Source organism: Nilaparvata lugens, chromosome 8, assembly GCF_014356525.2.
Source record: "Nilaparvata lugens isolate BPH chromosome 8, ASM1435652v1, whole genome shotgun sequence".
In the NCBI taxonomy this organism is placed as follows: Eukaryota; Metazoa; Arthropoda; class Insecta; order Hemiptera; family Delphacidae; genus Nilaparvata; species Nilaparvata lugens.
The window spans coordinates 13,562,252-13,583,536 of NC_052511.1; the positions used below are offsets into that span (position 1 = coordinate 13,562,252).

General features: G+C 35.0%; 2 protein-coding genes and 1 long non-coding RNA gene across 3 annotated transcripts; 2 read left to right on the forward strand and 1 right to left on the reverse strand.

Annotated features, from left to right (window-relative positions):
* Positions 1-7: 7 nt before the first annotated feature.
* On the reverse strand, positions 8-4,108 carry LOC111044862 (isoleucine--tRNA ligase, mitochondrial). The gene is made up of 2 exons (XM_022330102.2): positions 898-4,108; positions 8-182 (listed from the first exon to the last, which is right to left on the reverse strand). Exon 1 carries the CDS (start codon positions 3,798-3,800, stop codon positions 900-902), a length of 2,901 nt encoding a protein of 966 aa, XP_022185794.2. The 5' UTR covers positions 3,801-4,108; the 3' UTR covers positions 8-182; positions 898-899.
* Positions 4,109-4,505: 397 nt separating this feature from the next.
* Positions 4,506-11,331, forward strand: LOC111044858. Its single transcript, XR_002605665.2, has 3 exons — positions 4,506-4,753; positions 9,507-9,663; positions 10,726-11,331. It is a non-coding gene; the product is annotated as an uncharacterized LOC111044858 (long non-coding RNA).
* Positions 11,332-13,655: 2,324 nt separating this feature from the next.
* Positions 13,656-20,419, forward strand: LOC111044861. Its single transcript, XM_022330100.2, has 2 exons — positions 13,656-13,819; positions 15,567-20,419. The coding sequence occupies exon 2, from the start codon at positions 15,571-15,573 to the stop codon at positions 20,329-20,331; it is 4,761 nt and encodes a 1,586-aa protein (XP_022185792.2). The 5' UTR covers positions 13,656-13,819; positions 15,567-15,570; the 3' UTR covers positions 20,332-20,419.
* The last annotated feature ends 866 nt before the right edge of the window (positions 20,420-21,285 follow it).

Below are 21,285 nucleotides of genomic sequence, written 5' to 3' on the forward strand. Positions count from 1 at the left end.
AATAGTATTGTATTTCTCACATTTTAATAATAAAATTCACTATCTCTATACAATATTATTTTTCGAGCACATAATATTTGATGTGATCTAATTTATTGATTCTAGGAAAAACATTTTTTTAATGCCAAGCTACAGACGTTTTCAACTTTTCACATAGTATTATTTTTATATTCCGCTCATACCTGTAATGAAAGAAAAATACAATATTATCATTTTGATAAATTAATGTTCAACCATAATCTGATAAGTGTAAAATATTGGCATTATGTTCGATATTTTTCTATGGTCAATGTTAATAATGACTGGAGTAAAGTACACTATTGTCATCTTATTGAATGAAACCTCTTGAAAATCCAATCTCTCAAATAGAGGCATTCATTAATAAATAGAATGTCATTTTGTGTGAAAGTGTTAAAATGCCATTATGGGTTAAGTGTAGATCACTCTTCATAATGTTGAGTAATGAAACAATAAAGATCGATTTCATGAAAGGAGAGTGGAGGAGACTTGAGAAAAATGAAATGAAAATGCTGTTGATGTTAATTTTATTACAACAGCAACAAAATGAGAATTTAAGTTTTTATTTGGAAAACTTATAATCATGGATGACTTTACTTACTAAGTCATTGGAAGTCAACAATCATTATATCAGCTTCATACTCGTAATTCATCACTGGAGCCTGTTTCATAAAAATGAAGAGGTTCTGTTGTGTGTGAAAAAAATCACACTGGATTTATAAAATTATTGGAAAGCAGATATTTTTCACGTATGATGGAACTTTTAAATTTTTAAGAAATGTTAATGACCACAAAATGAATAGGTATATTCTTTAAACAATTATCCAAATAAATGGTAAATTTCATATAACTAAACATTTGTTGAATGCTGTTCTTTACCTTTATTTATCCAGCACTTGCAGGCATCTCTGGCACAAGTCTTCATCTAAAACATTTACTCTATTCCTTCGACATCTCACACATGTAATTCCATAGGCGGATTTCATTCTAACACTGAAAAGCTCATCACTGGATGTGTGTTCTGTGAGACTGACAGAGGAGACCTGAAGAATTTCAACCAGTTGTGAATCACTACTTTTCTCGGTGTTCTGAAACTGCCTCAGTAAATTGTAAACTGAAGGAGATGCCGATACTTCACAAACCAACTCAAGACTCTGTGCGTTGATTGGAGTTTCTTTCAAAACTTGTTTCTTCAAGTCCAAAACTAGTTTCATACTGTCTTCCACGTCTTGGTTGATCCAGGATTCATCGCAGATTTTGTCGGATTTGAATACTGTTTCTTTGCCAGTTTTTGAGGGGTGATACAGGTAGACTTCTTCAGCTAGTATGGGCAGAATAGGAGCCACAACTCGACTGATTACTTGCAGTATTTTGTCCATGGTGAGTTGCGCAGCTCTGCGACGATCGGAGTCCTCTTCATCGCAGTACAGTCTGTCTTTCACTAGATGACAATAGAACGCTGAAATGTCATTGGTTACAAAGTTCACAATATGTGCACACACTTTGTTGTACTCGTAGTTGTTGTAGAGCTGTTGGGCGTGATTGTGGAAATTGTAGAGCAAGTGCATCATGTATTGGTCGATAATGAAGAGGTCCACGTTTCTGTTCATGGGGGAAGGTAGATCGTTGATGACTCCTAGAGCGAATTTCAGAAGCAGGCGAAGCTTCTTGACACACTGTTGACTATCGGAGAGATGTGTTGAACTAACAGGCACTCTCGCGTGTTGCAATGAATGTGCAGCCACCCACCATCGCAGAACATCAACACCATATCCAGGCTGCTTCTTCGCATCTACGCCTCCACTCACTATATCCTGAGGACTCACCACGTTCCCCAATGACTTGGACATCTTCTTGCCTTCCTCGTCAACAGCAAACCCATGTGCGAGCAGCATTTTATAGGGCGCCACCCCTCTCAACGCAATTGAAGTCATCAGAGACGACTGAAACCAACCTGTGAACTGATCAACTCCCTCCATATATATGTCAGCAACTTGCTCCTCTCCCAATACATGTGACCAAGACAATCCACTGTCGAGCCAGATATCAAGTATGTCTTTACCTTTTTCCAAACTCTCCACATCCAACCCCAACTCTTCGCGTATTTCTTTTGGTACTAGCTCATCAATAGCCAGTGACCACCAAAAGTTAGAACCGTGCTTGTCTATTAATGTTTGATAATGATCTATTAATCTTCTTGAAATGACAGGTTTCTCAGTAGCAGTATTGTAAACTACAGGGATTGGTATTCCCCATAATCTTTGGCGAGATATACACCAGTAAGGTCTGTGTTGAACTAGAGAAAAAAATCCATTAGATGCCTTATCTGGTAGAATTTTCACGTTTTTCAATGCATCTAAAGCTTTATCCTTTAAAGAACTAGTGTCAATGAACCACTGCCGACTTGCTCTCAGTATAACAGGCTCGTGTGTTCTCCAATCATATGGATAACTGTGAACATATTTTTCCTGTTTGATAATTTGATTTTCCAACAGAGCAAGGACTGCATCATTACCTTCAGTCAACACATATAATCCAGAAAGTTCAGGTCCTACTTCCTCTGTGAAACATCCTTCTTCATCAACAAAGGATACCAATTCTAAATTATTTTTCAATCCTAGTAGGAAGTCATCTTGTCCATGAGCTGGGGCAGTATGCACAAATCCAGTACCTTTATCAGAAGTAACATAAGTAGCTTGTAGGAACCTTAATTCGGTACTTTTATCAAAAGGATGACGATATTTTATTTCCTGAAACTCACTGCATGGCACATCTATTACAACAGTAATAGTTTCTTTGAACTTTTTACTTAAAAACTGGATTAAGTCTTTAGCTACAAGAAAAGTGCCAGACTGTCCACTTACTCTCACCAATGAGTATTTGAAAGTGGGATTGAAAGCCACTGCTTGATTGGCGGGTAGAGTCCAGGGAGTCGTTGTCCATATCAGAGCTGAAACTGCGTCGTTTCCAATTGTTTTCTGCCATTTTTCAGGTACATGAGACAACTCAAATGCTATAAAGATCGCGGGGCTAACATGTTGTTCTTTATACTCCAATTCAGCTTCTGCTAGTGCTGTTTTCGAGCTAGGGGACCAATAAACTGGCTTGTAGTCTTGATAAACAAATCCACTTTCATAGAGATTGAAGAACTGGTTCATTTCATTTTTCATATAGTTTTTGTCAAATGTAAAATAGCAGTCATTCTCCCAATTAGCCATCACACCCCATGATTCAAAAATTACTCTTTGGTTTTTGATTGCTTCTTCAGCAAATTTCTTGGCTCGATCACGAATTTCCAAGTCTGACAACTCAATCCCTTCAGCGACAGAACCAGCAGTCGCTTTCAATTCAATAGGGAGTCCATGGCAATCCCATCCCGGTTTATAATGAATTTTGTGTCCCTGAAGCAATTTATTCCGGATTGTTATGTCTTTGAGAATCTTATTGATAGCATGGCCCATGTGTGGAGCACCATTAGCATAAGGTGGACCATCATGAAGAATAAACTCGTCTCCCTTGACGTTTTCTCTTTGCCATGAATAGAGATTTGAAAAATCAGTAGATTTCATAACCTGCTTAACTGCAGTGGCACGTTCAGCAGAAGTTAGCCATACTGGAAATTCTGTCCTAGGCAAAAGTACAGAGCCTCTATAGTTCTTACCTTTTTCACTGTCTTTAGGTTTCTCATAGTGCTTAGGTACTTTCTTCTTCTTTGTAGAAGCGTATGTTCTCAAACAACTATTACAAAAAACTTTTAAACGACTGGAAGAGCTGTTAATCATTTTGAATATTATAATTTAATGAATTAACAATAAATAAACAGAAATACAGTAGTAATGATGCATCCACATCTATGATGAAATAATACACCAATACCTAACTATAAAACTTATTCTGAATTTATCACCAATCACGTTTATCATTATTGTTAACAGTATCACTCTTGAGATTGCTATCACGCTTACTTGAATTATCACATCTAAATAAATTGTATTTTCATAACAAAAATTAAAATGTGTACCGGGAGTACAGTACTAAAGTTAGGTTAACTTTCAGTTTCAGCTTTGTAGTTTCGTATTTCCAAGTTCCAAGCAGACTTGTTTCTTGTTCAGAACTGCCCATGTGGGTCCAAACCTTAGACCAGTTATAGAATAGACACGTCCTATTGTATATTCATACTGAAAGTCGATGGAGCCAACATCTACTGCCACATCTCCAAATCGTGACGTCAGCATCAGATAGAAAACTTTCCTGTAGAGTTTGTTTACATTGTTTTCCATAGCAGCTTGTGTCTATTTCAGCGGGAGCGCAGCTGAAGTTTAACATTTCAATGAATAATACATCCTGAAAAAGACACAATCTGAAAGTTTTCTATCCGATGATGACGTCATGATTTGGAGATATGGCAGTAGATATTGGCTTCAGAGGCTAGACTTCCCAGCGTGTCTATTCTATAACTGGTCTAAGGTCCAAACAGCTGTTTTCTGTTTGGAAAAAAGAAAATTTAAATTTTGAGTTAACCTCTAAACCCATTATCCCAAGTGTTATATTATTATTTATGTGTTTTTACTACTTGTATTATTTAAATTTTTACATGTATACCACAATGTTGTGTAGTTATATGACTACTTACATTTATTTATTTTACATGAAATTTATTGCAATAATCATTTAACAATTACGTTCATTACATTTTTTCATACCAAATACCCCAGTTTTTCAAAGTAATTTCATGGTAAGAATCTGCAAATATTTTTTTTTATTTAGCCTAAGTGAAATAAAAACACCAATATATTTTCAAATTCTACCGTTTTATTTTTTGGTACAGGACCATGGTTTTGTAATTTTATTTTATTATAGAACGGTTCTACAACATTGACAGTGACTCAGTCAAATTTTTACCTTATTAAGTCTTATTGATTATATTATTTTTGAAAATAGCTTTAAAAAAATAACGGTGCTAACAGTCAGGCCCACGAAAAAAACGCTGAATCTTGGTCCCGAATTCTTCATCTATCGAGTTACTTATTCTATCAATAATTTATGTACCGGTACTGGTAACAGAAGTGTTATTCTACTCAGCATTGTAAAGAGTATTCTTAAGTAGATTTGTTTCTTGTGTTGTATTCTGAATATCACCTCTCAAAATGAAACTTTTGAGGCTGTCCTTGATGGTTTTCAGACATATGAAGATGTTAAGGTTATAACCGTCATATCGATTAAGTAGGCTATAAAACAGTTGGCGTCGGCAACAATGATCGATGATGCTAGAACCAGTTATAATTCTGATGGCTTTTTTGTACAGCACAAAGTCTTTTTACACCCCTGGTAGCACCCCAGTGTTCCAGTCCATATATCTCAATACCTTGATAGAATTAGGTTTAGGCAGTCTTCACATAGTCTTTAGGTAAGCGCAGCATCATCAACCTGAGTAAGTAGACGTCTCTGGACAAATTTGTACCTATGTCGTGTTTGATATGTGGGTTCCATGTCAACTTTGGAGTTAGGTGGAAGCCCTCAACATTTCACACCTAATACTATAAGTAAAAAATCATACTATAAGTATTGTTTTCATTAAATATCTTTGAAATAATTGAACTGATTCCAAGCTGAGACAGAACACAGCTATTTCCAATCTTTACTGTCAGATTATCTGACTTGTTCACATCAAATAGTTCAGTTTCATTTGCATACTCAATCAACCTGTCACCCAACTCTGATGGAGGATAATATTCATCATAATAAAAAGTAGAATGGCCAGTATGTACCTTGGGGAACCCCATCTAGAATAATTATATTTCTAATAGTGACAGCTTTCCATTCACCTAAACTGCTAGGCCTTGATATTACTAGACGAGTGTCAATGCCACCTCATTGATTCCATAGTACTCCGACGTACAGAACTCTGAGAAGTTTCAAATGTATGACTCAAATAGAGCAATGTCAAACCTTGAAAACAAAACTCTATAAAATAATAGTCACCAGACTTACTACGGTTTGGATTATTTGAACAACAGTAACAAACTTAAGTTTATTATTGAAAGTTGTTACTGTTACCCATCAAAATCATCAGCAGTGGAATCATTGACTTCATATCCCCATCTGGATTATTCTTGCTCCTCTTATTTCAAGTTATGTCAAGTTTCCTGCACACCTGTTGAACATGATGATTCCAGCTCATCCTCCTGTCCATCCAGAAACCCAGCAGCTTCACTGGTTTTTCTGCAGCTGCTTGACTCTTCAAAGAGCAGACTAGGATGCTGGTTTTATCCTCATTGAGCTTCAGTTTGTTTGCAAGAAACCATAGCTTGGCCTCCTCAATGAGACTGGCAGACCGTTCTCTCACCTGTTCAATGGTGGTGCCTCTGGATAACAAGGTGGTGTCATCTGCAAAGAGTACTGTACCCTGCCTGCTCGTGAAGTCGTTCATGAGCAATATGAGCAGGGGGCCTAGGACTGATCCCTTCGGTACTCCATGCTCCACAGTTTTCAATTTTGAAGTGGCACCACACAGTTGGACCACTTGCTTACTGCCTTCAAGGTAAGACGCTACTGTTCGCAGGACTGTGCCACCTAAACCATATCTCTCAAGTTTTCCTATCAATATTTTGTGAGGAACGCAGTCAAAGGCTTTACTGAGGTCACGCAGTGTGAGGGCAAGGGAATCACCAGCCTCCAAAGCACTCCGGATACTGTCCATCAATGTGAGCAGAGCGCTTGTGGTGGATCGACCATTCCTGAAACCATGTTGTGAAGAGGACAGCAGGTTGTTTCCCTCGAAGAAGCTGGTCAGCTGCATCTTCATCTCCGTCTCGATCACCTTTGAGAAGACTGGAACGATGGAGATTGGTCTGAAGTTTGCAGGATTACTAGACTCCCCTTTCTTGTGTATTGGCAACGTCCTAGCTGTCTTGAGACTGTCCGGAAATCGTCCAGCCTTGAAACAGTTGTTTATGGCAGCAGCCATTGGTTCTGCTATTTGATCAGCAGTTGCATTTAGCACAAGAGTAGAAAGCCCATGGATATCCTGTGACCTGGAGTTCGTCAGCTTAGAAATGATGCTTATGTCCCGGGTAGTATCCTCTGGTTTCCATGAATCCAACGCTGCTGCACCTGATCCACATTGGCCACAGGATTTGAGCCGCAGTCTGGCAAGTCCACCTGTATGTCCTCAAGCATACTGACAAAGTAGCTGTTGAACTCATCAGGGCTGAGTGGTGACTCCATCGGTGTTTTCTTGGGACGATTGATGTTTATAATATCCCAGGCTGCTTCACAGTTGTTTTCATTTGACTTGATGATACCTGATGTGTATTTCTTCTTTTCCAGGCTGATATGAGTTCTGTAGCATCTCCTTTCTTTCAGGTATTGATTGAACCAGTAGTTTCTTTTGTTGGCTGCAACAGCCATTTTGTGCTTATGGTGGAGCAGTACCACCAGGTTCTTCTCTCTAGCGAGGTTTTCATTGAACCATGGTCTATTTCCTGTAACAGGTTGGGTTTCCTTTCACTGGTTTCATGAAACTTTCCTCATTGTCCTAGGGTATACAGAGTTGAAGACCATTACATAGCCAGCCAACAACATGTCCAACATGTTTTTGGAACTTGTGAGGTTAAAAACCTCCGGCCAGTTGATGTCCTCAAGTTTTCTGCAGAGCAAAAGAATCTTGTCGTCTCTCACAGATCTGGAGTAGTAGATGTCGTTCTCCTTCCATGTTTCTTGTGTTGAGTCCTTCTTGTGAATTGCTGTCTGGAGAAAAACTGCACTGTGGACTGATATCAAGGGTTCAACCATATTGGTGGTGTACTCCCAGGAGTCCAAGTTGGTGATGACCGTATCCAGACAAGCATCACCTCTAGTTGCCCATAGGCTCCCCACAAACAGATTGTAACCCCTCAGCAGATTGATGAACAGATCTCTCTCCCTGGATGGGGCCTCAACAAGATGTATGTTGAAGTCACCATCTATGATTATCATGAATTTCTGCCTGCTCAAAAGAAACAATATAAATTCCTCAAGAAGCTGTGTAAACCCATTTAAATCCCCATTTGGCGGCCTGTACATTGATACCACTGTGATCTTGAAATCAACCAGCAAACTGCAAGTTCCATGGTGCATTCCATACAATATTTAGCAGCCTTTATTTTTTGTATTATATGTCCTTATTAAGGTAGATGGCAGCCCCCCCGTTTTTATGAACACTCCTATTGTAGATGCTAACCAAGTTCAATGAGTTGATATTTCCAAAAAAGAGTGCCTTATCCTCATTCAGCCAGTGCTCTGTAATACACAAAATGTTGGGTTCCATCTTGTCTACAAAGAGGTCCAATAAATCCAACTCATTTATCAGACACTGGACGTTCAAAATCATGATTTTTACCTCATCCAGGTATATCCGGTTGAGTTTGTTAGGTGGGGCTACTTCAATTTTCCCAATTGGCTTTGGCAATTGGCAGATTATGTTGCGGCATTTCGCCAAGTATTGTAATATCTAATGTTTTCCCTCATTGAACAGTTAGTTAATCTTTGTTTTATATTAATTAAAATCTACACCTATTCCAATTTTATTTGAGAAAGTATCAAGTTAATTTGAGAAAGTATCAATTGTATTTGAGAATAGTCACTTGTAATTGAGAGAATGTCAGATGTAGATGAGAATAGTCAATTGTATTTGAGAAATCGTCAAATGTAAATGAGAAGATATAAATTGAAGATGAGAAAATTTTCCAATTGACATGTCGTGACTCTTCTGTAGCCTACAGTACAGGTTTTATTTGAGCAGGAAAGGATACTGTACTATGTACACATTATTCCAATTACTATCATAGGCTTTGCATGGGGAAAATTAATATTTTCAATGGTGAAAGTATTTCCCCTGTACTGTTTACGAATGATTAATGAGAATTATTTCTTTGTATTTATTGGCAACGCGACTTTTGTCTCCAAACATTTTGGGAAACATTGCACTTGATGAAGATCAAATTCTCTACGTTTACGGCGCAATTGAACTTTATCATCAATCAATTGAATCTCTTGATCAAACAACTCGGCAATTCTTCAATGGATTTTGAGGCTTGAAAATAATGTTTTATTCAAAAACTAAACGTTTTATTGGAATATTAAATATATTATCATATTATTTTAAATGAGTACAGTTATGAAAAATATAAGTAGTGGAAGTACTGGTTTTTCAAAATCATTTCCCAATTACATTTGACAACTTCTCGATTTCAAATCGTATGTTCTCGAATTGAAATGATAGTTTCTCAAATAAAATTCACTATTCTCAATTACAAGTGATGACTTCTCAAATACAATTGACTATTCTCATTTACATATGACGTTTTCTCAAATACAAATGACTATTCTCAATTACAATTGATACTTTCTCAAGTAAAGTTAGAAAGGTGTAGTTGTTTTTATTTCTTAGTAAAGTGATGTGAACTGATCACTAATTTTTTACTCATTATATTTTATTTTGTTCACAGTTTAAAAATATTGGCAGAATGGTTAAATGGAAAGATCTTGGCTTTAAAGATCCTTGAGCATAGGGGCTAGAACATCCTTGTTTAGAGCTTCGTATTCAAACTGCAGCTGATTGCCAACAAGAGCTAGAGGATAATCATCTGATCATTAACACTCAGAGTAAGTCCCGCCGCCTTGGATTTATCATTAATCCTAGATTAAATTTACCTGTAATTGTCACATTAACGGACCATGTGATAGACTGGCAAGGGGTAAGGGGTGCCACCCGCTAAGAATCCAACTCAGTTAGTTGTTGAGCAGACTATAATTTGATTTACTTTTTGCTGATGCTAATGCCCCTATGAGCACCAAGAATGTGCGTGGGTAATAAAATGGATTATGATAAGAGATGGTTGGACCAACAGCTTTTGGAGGGTTTCGAACTACCAAATTACTAAAAGTTATTTTTAGACTCCTAAATGATATTTAGAGGAGAGGCTCTATAAGTGGCCATTCTTTCAATATGAGTAACATAAATTGACAACATTGGTTGAATGGAAAGCATTAATGCTATTTAAAAGGAATGTGGACAGTTCAAAGTGCTCACTATATACCCGTAGACTCAATTATTATGTGCTATTTATTCATATATTCATGTACAAACAGAATTACCATACTTGAGGAATTACCATACAGTTCCTCCTCCAATTTATACTACAGGCTAAATCCCTCATGATATTATGCTCTCTTCCACAGTATTCTGAGTATTTTACTGAAAAGAGTAGTACTAATCATACCTCCATTGGTCAATGAAAAAACACTCACACAAAGTGATTTTGCTTTTGAGACAAAATCAAAACAATTGAAAATAAGAATGCACACAATTTTTACACTTATACTTTGTGATAGTCCCCTAATTCTCCCTTTATTGTCATAGTTTATCATTGGCATTTATCATCATCATCTTCATCATCATCATCTTCATCTTCTCATTCATGCTTGTTATCATCTCTCCATCACCATTTCATGTCTTTTCTCAACTTCTCTTTCACTTATCTCTTCTTTCCAATATCATTTATTTTTTTTTAAAGTACTTTTTTAAAGTACTTTTTCTAAGGTTAGTTTAGTGAATTTTGTTTTGAATATGAATTGTACTTGTCTTATTGAGATGTTAAGGGGTTATTACCTGTTGCTCCCATTGTGAAATGAATAAATAATAAAATGTTTGTTTTTCATTTTTAGATCTCTGATAATGGTCGACCTGATGATAAAGATGATAGGGAATTTGAATGACTGCACGCTTTATCAATAACTCTTCCTTCGATGAACGACTAGCTACCAAAAATCTACCGACTAGAAATGCCACAATCGTTCCACCACAGTATGTTGGTTATTAACTTTTCCAAAACCTATTAACATGGGTTACATTGGCTATCAACAACCTATAACAACAATATCAATAATTGTGATATTTCAGAGCCAAGTTTAATCTAATCCTCAAGAAATAGTCTAGGTATTATATACGTATTTCACCTTGCTTTATTATTTCCTGAAGACATGTGAAACAACTCAGTGTTTGTATTGTCAATTTTATCGACAGGAAAACTTTATGATTTTACGTCTTGACTAAGAAAAGTATTAGTGAAAAAATCGATTGATGAAATCACAAAAATGTAGTTGAATAACTCGAATTTGTTTGAAGGCAAATATAAGCATGTTTCAACACCATAAATATCACTACAACTCATCACTGTCAGTCAGAAGTTATAATCGAAGTATATTTCTCATAATCTAGTCATTTCATTCTGTGCTGTAATCCTCCAAATAAATTTCTAGTAAAACAATCAAGCTTTCTTTTCTATCTGTTTCTATAAGGAGAAGTTTCTCATCAAACTTGATGGTAAGGGAACATCATTAATGAACAACCACCCTACAGTGAAAATTCACTTCCAACTGTCAAACTTTAACAGCATTCCTCAAACTGCCAGTACAGAAAAAGTCTCTGGGGATAGTGTACATTTCAGGCTTTAGAGATCACTACCGTCCTTTTTTCAGGAATCTTGCAATCACCAAATTATGCAGTATTTACGTACTTTGCTTGCCAAATAAGTGTCATTTTTGCATGTCACCAAACTAGAGTAGCCTACCCCGACGCAAACTAATAGGGCCCCACTGATGTAGACTGACGGCTTCATTTTTAGTTTTTGGGTGCGAGGGCGGGTGGAGGTTGAAGGATTGATGGATGCCAAATTTATTTGCCAAAATACAAAAATACAAAATCACTTGAAATACTTCAAATCATTAATAAAATAATAACTGAAATATTCAGTAGATCATCAAAATTAATAATACATTTCGATTGAATAAATAGAATTGGCATTAAATTAGAATTCTATTAAATCATTAATGTATTAATGCTATTAAACCTTTCAACTGTCTACCAAATAAGATATAATATAAGGCAAACAGAACGTGAGGTTCTACATAATACTGTAAACGACAAATCTCCTGGAAAGACCACGCTGCTTAAGCTGGGTTTACACCTAAGTTATAAACAAAATGTATGGATTATTTTGATTGAACGGAACTTGACAAACACATATGTTCATCATGTGTATGATAAGTTATGTTCAATCTATCTGGATTAAGTTATTAACATTTTGTTAATAACTTTGGCGTAAACGCTGTTTTACTTGTGTATTTGGATGAGAATTCTCTATTTCAACACCTAATTCTAATTGTCTAACTCCAATTCTCTAGCACCTCTGAAACACAAATAAATTATTCAGGTTATTTAAGTTATATTTTTTAATACAATAATTATTTTTATTGTATTTATTGTAATGATGATACTGATAATCTAAAATCCCCAGTCCTTGGTAATAACCTAAAGTATCAAAGTACGCCTTTCAAGTATCAATAAGAATTTTTTCTCTTTTACTTTCCTTGCCCTATTACCAATATGTAAGGAAAGTATTGCTTTCCGAAAAAATTAAGGTACCCCAAATTCCAAATTTCTATTCGTTTCAAGGTACTCTGAGTCCAAAAAAATTGGTTTTTGGGTATTGGTGTATGTGTGTGTGTGTGTGTGTGTATGAGTGTATGTACGTCTGTGTACACGATATTATCTCATCTCCCAATGAACGGAATGACTTGAAATTAGAAACTTAAGGTCCTTACACTGTAAGAATCCAACACGAACAATTTCGATCAAATGCAATTCAAAAATTTCAGGTATGGTATATATATATATATATATATATATATATATATATATATATATATATATATATATATATATATATAAAACTACCCCATTTATGCAAAGTTTGATTTTTGATTCCCAATTATCAGGCTTCAGATACAATTTCGACAAAAAAATTTCAAGTGGAAAAGATTAAGCGTAAAAATCTCTACAATTAATGTTCAATAACATTTTCACCTAAAATTAAAAATAAGCTCGAAGTTCGAGAAAATTATATTATTCAATTGCAAACTGTTGGCAACTGTTGATTCTATTAAATCATTCACTATGAAGAGATAGCAGACTTCGTGTATCTTCAGCGTTATTGCCCTGTCACCAGCTGACTCAGATCTTTGAATAGTAGACTTGAGATGCGCGTGAACACTAGCGTCAGTTGATCAATTAACGAAAAGGAAAGTTGTGTGAGTGCGCCATACCAGATTTTTTACATAGCAAATAGCGATTATCTATCTACTTTGGTAGTAATAATAATATTGAGCTTGATAAAATTAATTCCAACAGCTCATTAAGTGTAAGCAACTTTTCTACTCAAAATTTATTGAAATTCAAGTCATAGCACAAAAGCCGGTTAAATTTTAACCGTGATTAATTTCACGAGAACCAATCAGAGAAGTCGTCTTTTCAATAAAGCCTTCTCTGATTGGTTCTTGTGGAATTAATCACGGTTAAAATTCAACCGCCTTTTGTGCAACTGGCACATAGAAGTGCAAAGTAGATTGATAGAAGTGATGTAGCTACATTTCTTATCAAACAATAAATTATCCGCAAGAAATCCCAGAAATGATAAAATTATCAAATTAAAATTTATTTTGAGAAATTTTCCACTCGTCAAAAATTTTATTCATCAAATTGATTTTTCATAGAATATATAATTTTACACCTGCTCCAAAATCACCTGTCTCAATAAACAAAAATTTAGAAAATTCAAACCTTTACAGCGTTTTTTTTTACTAAATTAACATGTAAATTATGGTTAAATCTTTCAAGTGTAATAATAAATTAGAAAGTACATACAATTGATATAAAAATCAATTTGAGAATATAATATCAAATCACCACACTCCTGAAAAAGTCAGTATTTATTCTAATATCTCAATTTAGTTTGTCTAGTACCTAATTACACTAAAAAGGTTATGGTCTCAGAATAACTTCAAATAGTGAGAAACTCATCAACTAACTACCCTCTGTACTCACTGAGAGATAATGAAAACAGTGGACTTGTGAAACAGTTTGAGACTGTTTCATAATTTGGAATTGCAGTCCCTTTACAGAGCCACATAAAACAAACTATTTGCAGCCATCTCAAGTTATTTGTGTTTTTAATTGTTTTAAACTTTGACAAAGCCTGTCTTGCAAATGCTGATCATTGACCAAATATACTGAATTACTGAAATAATTTTTTTCAATATTTCAGAAATTTTTATTGACTATTTAAAAAAGATTAAGCTTTACAATACGGTACCGGTACCTATTCTAGTATTTCATCAACTACTTTTTAAATTTCACACTATAGGCATAATTATATAAAACAGCTATCAAGTTTAACCATAGAGTAAAGAAAACTATAGAATTATTTCTGTCATCTCTAGTTTAACCCTGCTTTACTTGCGCAGACTTATTTTCATTATTATTCGCGCTGGTGCAATATTACGGCTACATCTAATTTAAAGTCTGCTTTAACATTTCTAAAATGACTTTCTTTGCAAATCAATTTATAGTATAAATTTATATCACTTTAAAGAAGATCAAGGCTGTCATCTTGATTTTTTAGTTTTTTTGTGTACCGTATATAATATATGTTCTTGAATTCATGACGCAACCTATCCGGCTCTGCCGAAGGAGGTAGTTCAGTAAACTGATATTATTGCAATACAATTATTCAAATCTTTATATTTCCAAGTTTTTCATAAATGTAAAGTCTTTTGTAGATCAAGTTAGAAAAAAACAAATAGTACTCATTTTCAAGTTCAATATTCGTAAGTAGAGTAGCCTACAGTAAATATGACCACAAGTGAAAAATGATTTATCACAAAATATGTAACTTCTATGTTCAACTGGCTTAATAAAAACTTGAAACCCGTTTAATTTACATGCAGCAAAGTTCTAAGTAAATGATTGTTAAATAGACACTGAAACAGGAAGCTACTGATATATCCAAGTCATTAGTGTCAACTGCAGAAGCAGTACATTACAAAACTTTCTGTAGTGTCTTCTATTTACTTCGCGCGAGTAATGCAGGAATAATATAACTTTTACAACATATATAACGTATAACTGTAGGTAAATTTATAATTTATAGGTAAAAAAATATATTCGCATGTGCCTATGAATAAAGGCTAGAATTTAGTTATTTGATAGTTAATTTACTTCAATTTTCAGATACTTTCAAAAATTGTGTCACAATTTTCCAATGAAAATAGTCTCTGGTAAAGCAGAATCAAACCGCTTCAACTAAAAGTCATTCTCAATAAATTTGTATACAAAAACTTTACAAGATTATTTTTCTGACGTACAAGTATACGTTTTTAACGTCTGATACGGGAGGTCTGTCTCATGTCTCAAAGAAAATTTCAAAGTATTTTACAGATTCCTTCATTTACTCCTAGAAAATACCTATGAGGCACGACACCACACCTTCGGAATTACCTTTGCTTGTGGAGCCACCTTGATGATATGATAAAACGTTTTATCTAATGTTTTGAAACATTAGATAAAACGTATATTGACATTTTTATGCAACTTACTTTTTTTGAAATTATTTATATTTATAGAATATCTATTCACAATCCTTGTTTATGAATTACTTTTATTTTTCAAGGACGATGATCAGACGGAGTCAATCCGATATAATATTGAGCAATCTTCTAATCGAAACGCAATACGGAAAAGTTGATCAAAGTCTAGAAAAGTGTAAGGCACTGCTGAAAGGCATCCAAAGGGAATTCAAAAAGACCAGGGATTTTTGGAAACAGCTAAAAGTTGATGTAGATTCGGTGAGTACAAAGTTTGCTGAAAGCATCTGTGATAACCTTGAAATACATTCAGAAAATATCAAAGACAGTTTACAAGATGGAGTTGTGGAGAGTTCTGGAAAGTGTTCAAAAAAAGCAAAAGGAAATAATGCAGATACCATTTTAAAGCCTGATGATTATTCAAAAATTGCTAGTGGGGCTTCAAAAATTACAAATAATTTGAAAGATGCAGATGATCTCCAAGAAGAGAGTATTCGTTTTTCGAAAATCTCCAGACTTGATGTGAAACATCTGGAGGCATTTTTGGACATAGTGCAAAAGACACAGGTGTCTCAGTGTGCGACTAGAAATGAATCCAGCTCTATCGAAGACTTCTCAAGTGAAATAGACATATTTGAGGATGCCGTCTGTCAACTATCCAGCGTGACTAGTTTGACTTATGACTCTCTGACCAACTCCAGTACAGATATTTCAACCGCAGTTCATAATTTTCAATTCTCTGACAAGAAAACAAATTTTGAGCACAATGACGTGGAAAATCTTTCAAACACTTATTTGCAAAATGGTGTAAAACCTCAAACATCTTTTATAGAAGGAGCTTCCAAATTGACTGATTCAAAAATAGGTCAAATTCATGCATATATTAATAATAATTTATCATTAGATCCGAAGACTATCGTACTACAAGATGTGGGCCATTATCCAGAAATGATTGATACAAATATTCCAATATCACCTTGTACTTATGAGAGTGAAAGTGAAGAATACCATGAGGCCCGTGATTACAGTCACTCTGATACAATTGAGGAGGAAAAATCATATCCAGTTTTCTCGCATAACTCCAACAGTAAGCTTCATCAAATAAAGAGTGAAAATACAAATAAAGTTGAACTCATGGATAATAAATTGATAGATGTTGTTGGAGCCAATAGTGAGAAAATTTTCAATTTCAATGGAAGAAGAAATGAGAAAATTGTAAAATTTTCTGGAAACAATAAAATCACATACCAAAATGATTCGAGGATTGGATCAAGAGTTGAATGTAACAAGGGTGAAATACATGAGTATCGGAAAACAAATTCTCAAATTGAAAAGCAAGTGGAAAATCGTAGTCGACCAAGAATAAGAGTCACCAAACAGAGGAAGTTGATAAAAATGAAACAGAAAGATAGGTCAAAAACAAGAAGTCGTAGCCGAAAAAAGTCTGTCCATGATATGGCAACTGGCACTTCCGACTTGGATCTTTTCGAATATTTTCAGCAATGGCCTCAGCGTCTATCAAGACAACGGGATCCATTCTATTCACTGCCTGCGAAGAGAAGGCTTTTTGATTATTCAACTGAGGAGCCAAGTGGTATTTTCCATCCTTCAATGATCCAGCCTTACAATTTCAGCAGTGCTAGACAAAATCAAGCACAAAATGAAGTATTTGTGAGGAAACACATGTCCTTGAACTCACTGTTGAAACAACCCTTCAGCAATAACGAACTTTCCGACAATGGAAGCAACACTACTTACTCCATTCGAAGCTCCAGCGACCAAGGAACTCTATCTGTGAAAAATGAGGACTACCCAACAAGTGATGATCGCTTTTCAATCCGTAACAGCACTATTTTGAATAATTCCAACACAAACATTTTCGTATTTAGATCATTTGAGGATCGCTTTAAACCACCGCAAGCCCCTGATTCGGATAAAGAGATTTGGTTTGGTGGTAGTAATTTTATGAAACCTATTGAACAACTTGATTATTCAGGGAGTGAATCTAGTAAAGGACGAGCTTCATCCACAGACAGAAGGATGAAAAAGAAGAAATATCTCGCTGTAAAGAAGCAAAGACAAGTTGCTGATGAAAAATGTAATTTAAAAGAAATTAAACAGAATGATGGTGAGAGTGGAACTTGCGTTTCAAAAGGTGGGACATCAGTTTCCAAAGTGCAGGCTGTTATATCCTACGTTGGTAATATTCATAGTGATCATATAGAAACTCCTCAATGTACACAACTTGTGCATGAGACCAAAATTCTACACAGTCAACACACTCTCGTGAACCCTACCAAAAAATGTAGCCTTGAAACACTGAGACATAATGAGTGCCTTATTAGAAAGCAGAGAAAACATCAAGCAGGTGAAACTGATTCAATTGGCAAGAAAAATATCGATATAATTTTCAATAATAAAAATAAATTGTCGCCTGATTCGGAGAAACTGAGAGAACAATCAAGAGAGGGAATTAGTATGAGAAGACCAAGTAGCTCACCTCTGACTTCAAATTCCAAAAGAGACTATAAAGACATCGGAATCAAACGTCCATCACGGGAAGACTGTAGATTGCAATTGGTGAATGGCAGAGGAGACATTCATTTGACCGAAGTTCATCAAAAAAGTCTTCTTAATAGTTTAACATCATTGAACCGTGAGTACACTGTTTCAAAAATGGACAGAACTTCAACTAAACCCGGTTTAGAGCCGAAGGTTATTTTTAAAATCTCAGCTTCAAGTGAAGACTTACGGAATGATAAAATAAGGTCCAATGAACATCTAGCTTCTGTGAATACAACAAAATCTATATCGTCATGCAGTGGGATTGAAACAGATGCATTTTCGAAGATAAAAATGAAGAAGTTTGGTAAAAAGTATGTATCATGTAATGATTTGATGAATGATGATAGTTTTTATTCGAAAATCAGTATTATTCCTCTACCAGGGGATGATAAAGGGCTGATACAACAAGTGAGCATAATTGGTCAAAGATTGTGGGTCCAAGGCGCAACTATTAGTGCATATAATAACTGTTTCACAGAGAAAGAGGAGCAAAATAAAGATGAAACTTGTAAAGCTCCAACAGGTTTGGATGATAACAGACCTGCATCATCTTCTAAGAAATCTGTAGATAACAACGAAAAGAGTGATAAGTCCCCAAAAATAAACGATGATACTGTTAAGGAAGTGACAAAGAAAAGACCAGTCTATACACCACCACATGGTAGAGTAAATAGTAAGAAAAATGAGCCGACAGAATCTAAACCTCGATTCTGTCCCTATGTAAGCAAAAATTATTCAATCGATAAATCAAACAGTTTGAAACCTTCAAACATGAATCGTAAAACCCCTGAAAGGAAACCTCAACGGTCTCCCAAACAGCCAGTGAAACAAAAGCCTGAAGAAGATGCAAGTAAACTGCGTGAGAATCGAAATGTAATTGGGGATAATGATCAATGTCTAGATGCTGCAGCTAGTATTCAGAATTGTTTAAACTCTAATACTGCTTTTCATAATAATTTTAATCCTAATAATGATGTTTATGATAGTTTCAATACTAATAATTACATGAATAATGCAGAAAATTATAATGCTGTGCCCCGTGGCCAAGTTGTGACAGTTGAAAATGATGGAGATATGAACAGAGGGAATGACAGTGATATTGATGACGGAGTTTTTAAAATCAATCCAGAGGCTCAAACCGATATTGAAGAAGAGGTTGGAGAAAATGTCAAATTCAATAAAAAGCGTTCTGATGTTAAAGTTGGTGAACGTTTAGTTATCAATAGTTCAGATGCAGCTAAAGATAATAAAACTTATGAGATAAGGCCTACCAGTGAGCATGAAGAAAGCATTGTTGATAACTCAGGTACGAGAATTAGCAGGAAAATCCAAAGTAATTCTGGGGATTCTAGTGTAACAAGAAGGAAAAGTCAACAGAACTCTATTAATGTGGAATACCAGAAACGGTCTCCTAGTAGGACTTCAAGAATGAAGAAACGGTCCCCGTCTAAAGATAGAGGCTCATCAGCATCTGATGTCGATGAGTTGGAAGATTTGAAAGTAATTCGACAAAAGCTGTGCTCTATTTTACCACCTGATTCTTCCTTCAGACAGATATTATTGAAGAAACTTAGTGGTGGGGATAAGAATAATAGAATGAATAGTGAAGAGGTGGATATATTTGGCGCTCCTTTGAAGAATAGTTCGGGTAGTAATTTTTATAACGATCATGGTTACCCCGTGGCACATATTTCTGGTGTGTCTTTATATAACAGTAAAGGAATACCGATGAAGGGCGCATACGGTAGGCCTTTGCATACAACTTTAAAAAAAGAATTGGCAAAAATTGTAGATGGCTCAGAGGAGAGAAGAAACATTTTTCATCGAACAAATCGTTATTTCGAGGAACAACTTCTGCATATCCTTGAATCCGTCAGCAATGTGAGAACTGATGAGTTTGGTCGAGTCTATGACAGCTATGGGAGACCTTTGTTCGACCGTTATGGTTTCCTACTCTATGACCACATCGGTAATCCTCTGACAGACGCGTTGGGAAGGAAACTAACCGACAAACATGGCGTTTCGATAATGGGCCCTCGTAAGAAATGCGCGAACGTTGTGCTGACAAATTTATCCTCAAATGAATCATTATCATCACATCAGTCGTCGGATGAGAGACTTGTCAAAAATAGAACTGAATTGATTAATCGGAGAAAGGATAACAGTAAAGAAAATATGTGGAAGATGTGTAAGAGACAAGTTTCATTCAATATGGACCCAACAATCATTACACTGAACCACTCTGACTCTGAACTTGAAACCAGTGCTTCTAACTTTAAAAGATGATTTATCGAAAAAATTAATGCAACTCCATTTGTCCTGTCAACTTGTGATTTATATTATAATTGTTCTGTCCTTCTGTCTCTGTTCCACATTTTTGTATCATTTTGTTCAATTATTTTAATAGAATATCTAGAAATTATTGAAAGCAAATTTCTTTTCTATAAAAACTTGATATTATATATTTTTCATAATAATATACGAATCTATAATCTATAATATGAATCATAATCACGTCTGAACTACTGGACTGATTAACTCAATTTTACATATAGATTATTAATTTACCGAGGATGGTTATAGGTTTATTTTAAATTCTTCAAGATTTAGGTAAGTCAACTTTTCAGATTGTCAAGTTTTTAATTAGACCCACGCGTGTTACTTGCCAGTATCATATATGAATTTCTGAAGGATGTATTGCATTTCTAATAAAACTAAGAATTCAAGTACTTGATAAATTAAGTAATTCTGAAGTAGAAAAAACTCTCATGATTTTCAGTTGCGATAAGAACAATGTAATTATGTTAGTATTTTTTCATTACATAATATATTGAGAACCATTTCTCATTTTGTCGGGGAAATTTATCCTCTCTCCACAGTTCATTTTCCAGTCAAAGGGAAAAGATGAAGATAAATATTGAGATAACAGGGCTTATAGAGGATACAATTCCCTATAATGCTTTACCAAAAATACTTGTACTTTCCTTACATTAATCTCTAGTTAGTGGAGACTCTGGAAAGAGGATAAATTTCTTAAAATTTTCGACTTCTTTAAACTTTAAACTTATTACTAAGTAGGTAATTTAAAAGCTAGGTATATCTTCATTTAATGGAAAGGAATAATCCTGGTCTACAATTTGAGACCAAATTCAATTCACTATCAAGGGCTTGGATGCCATATTGAGAGCAGAAAAAACGCATTTATGATAGTTTTCCCGGAAAACACCTATTTGTGATAGT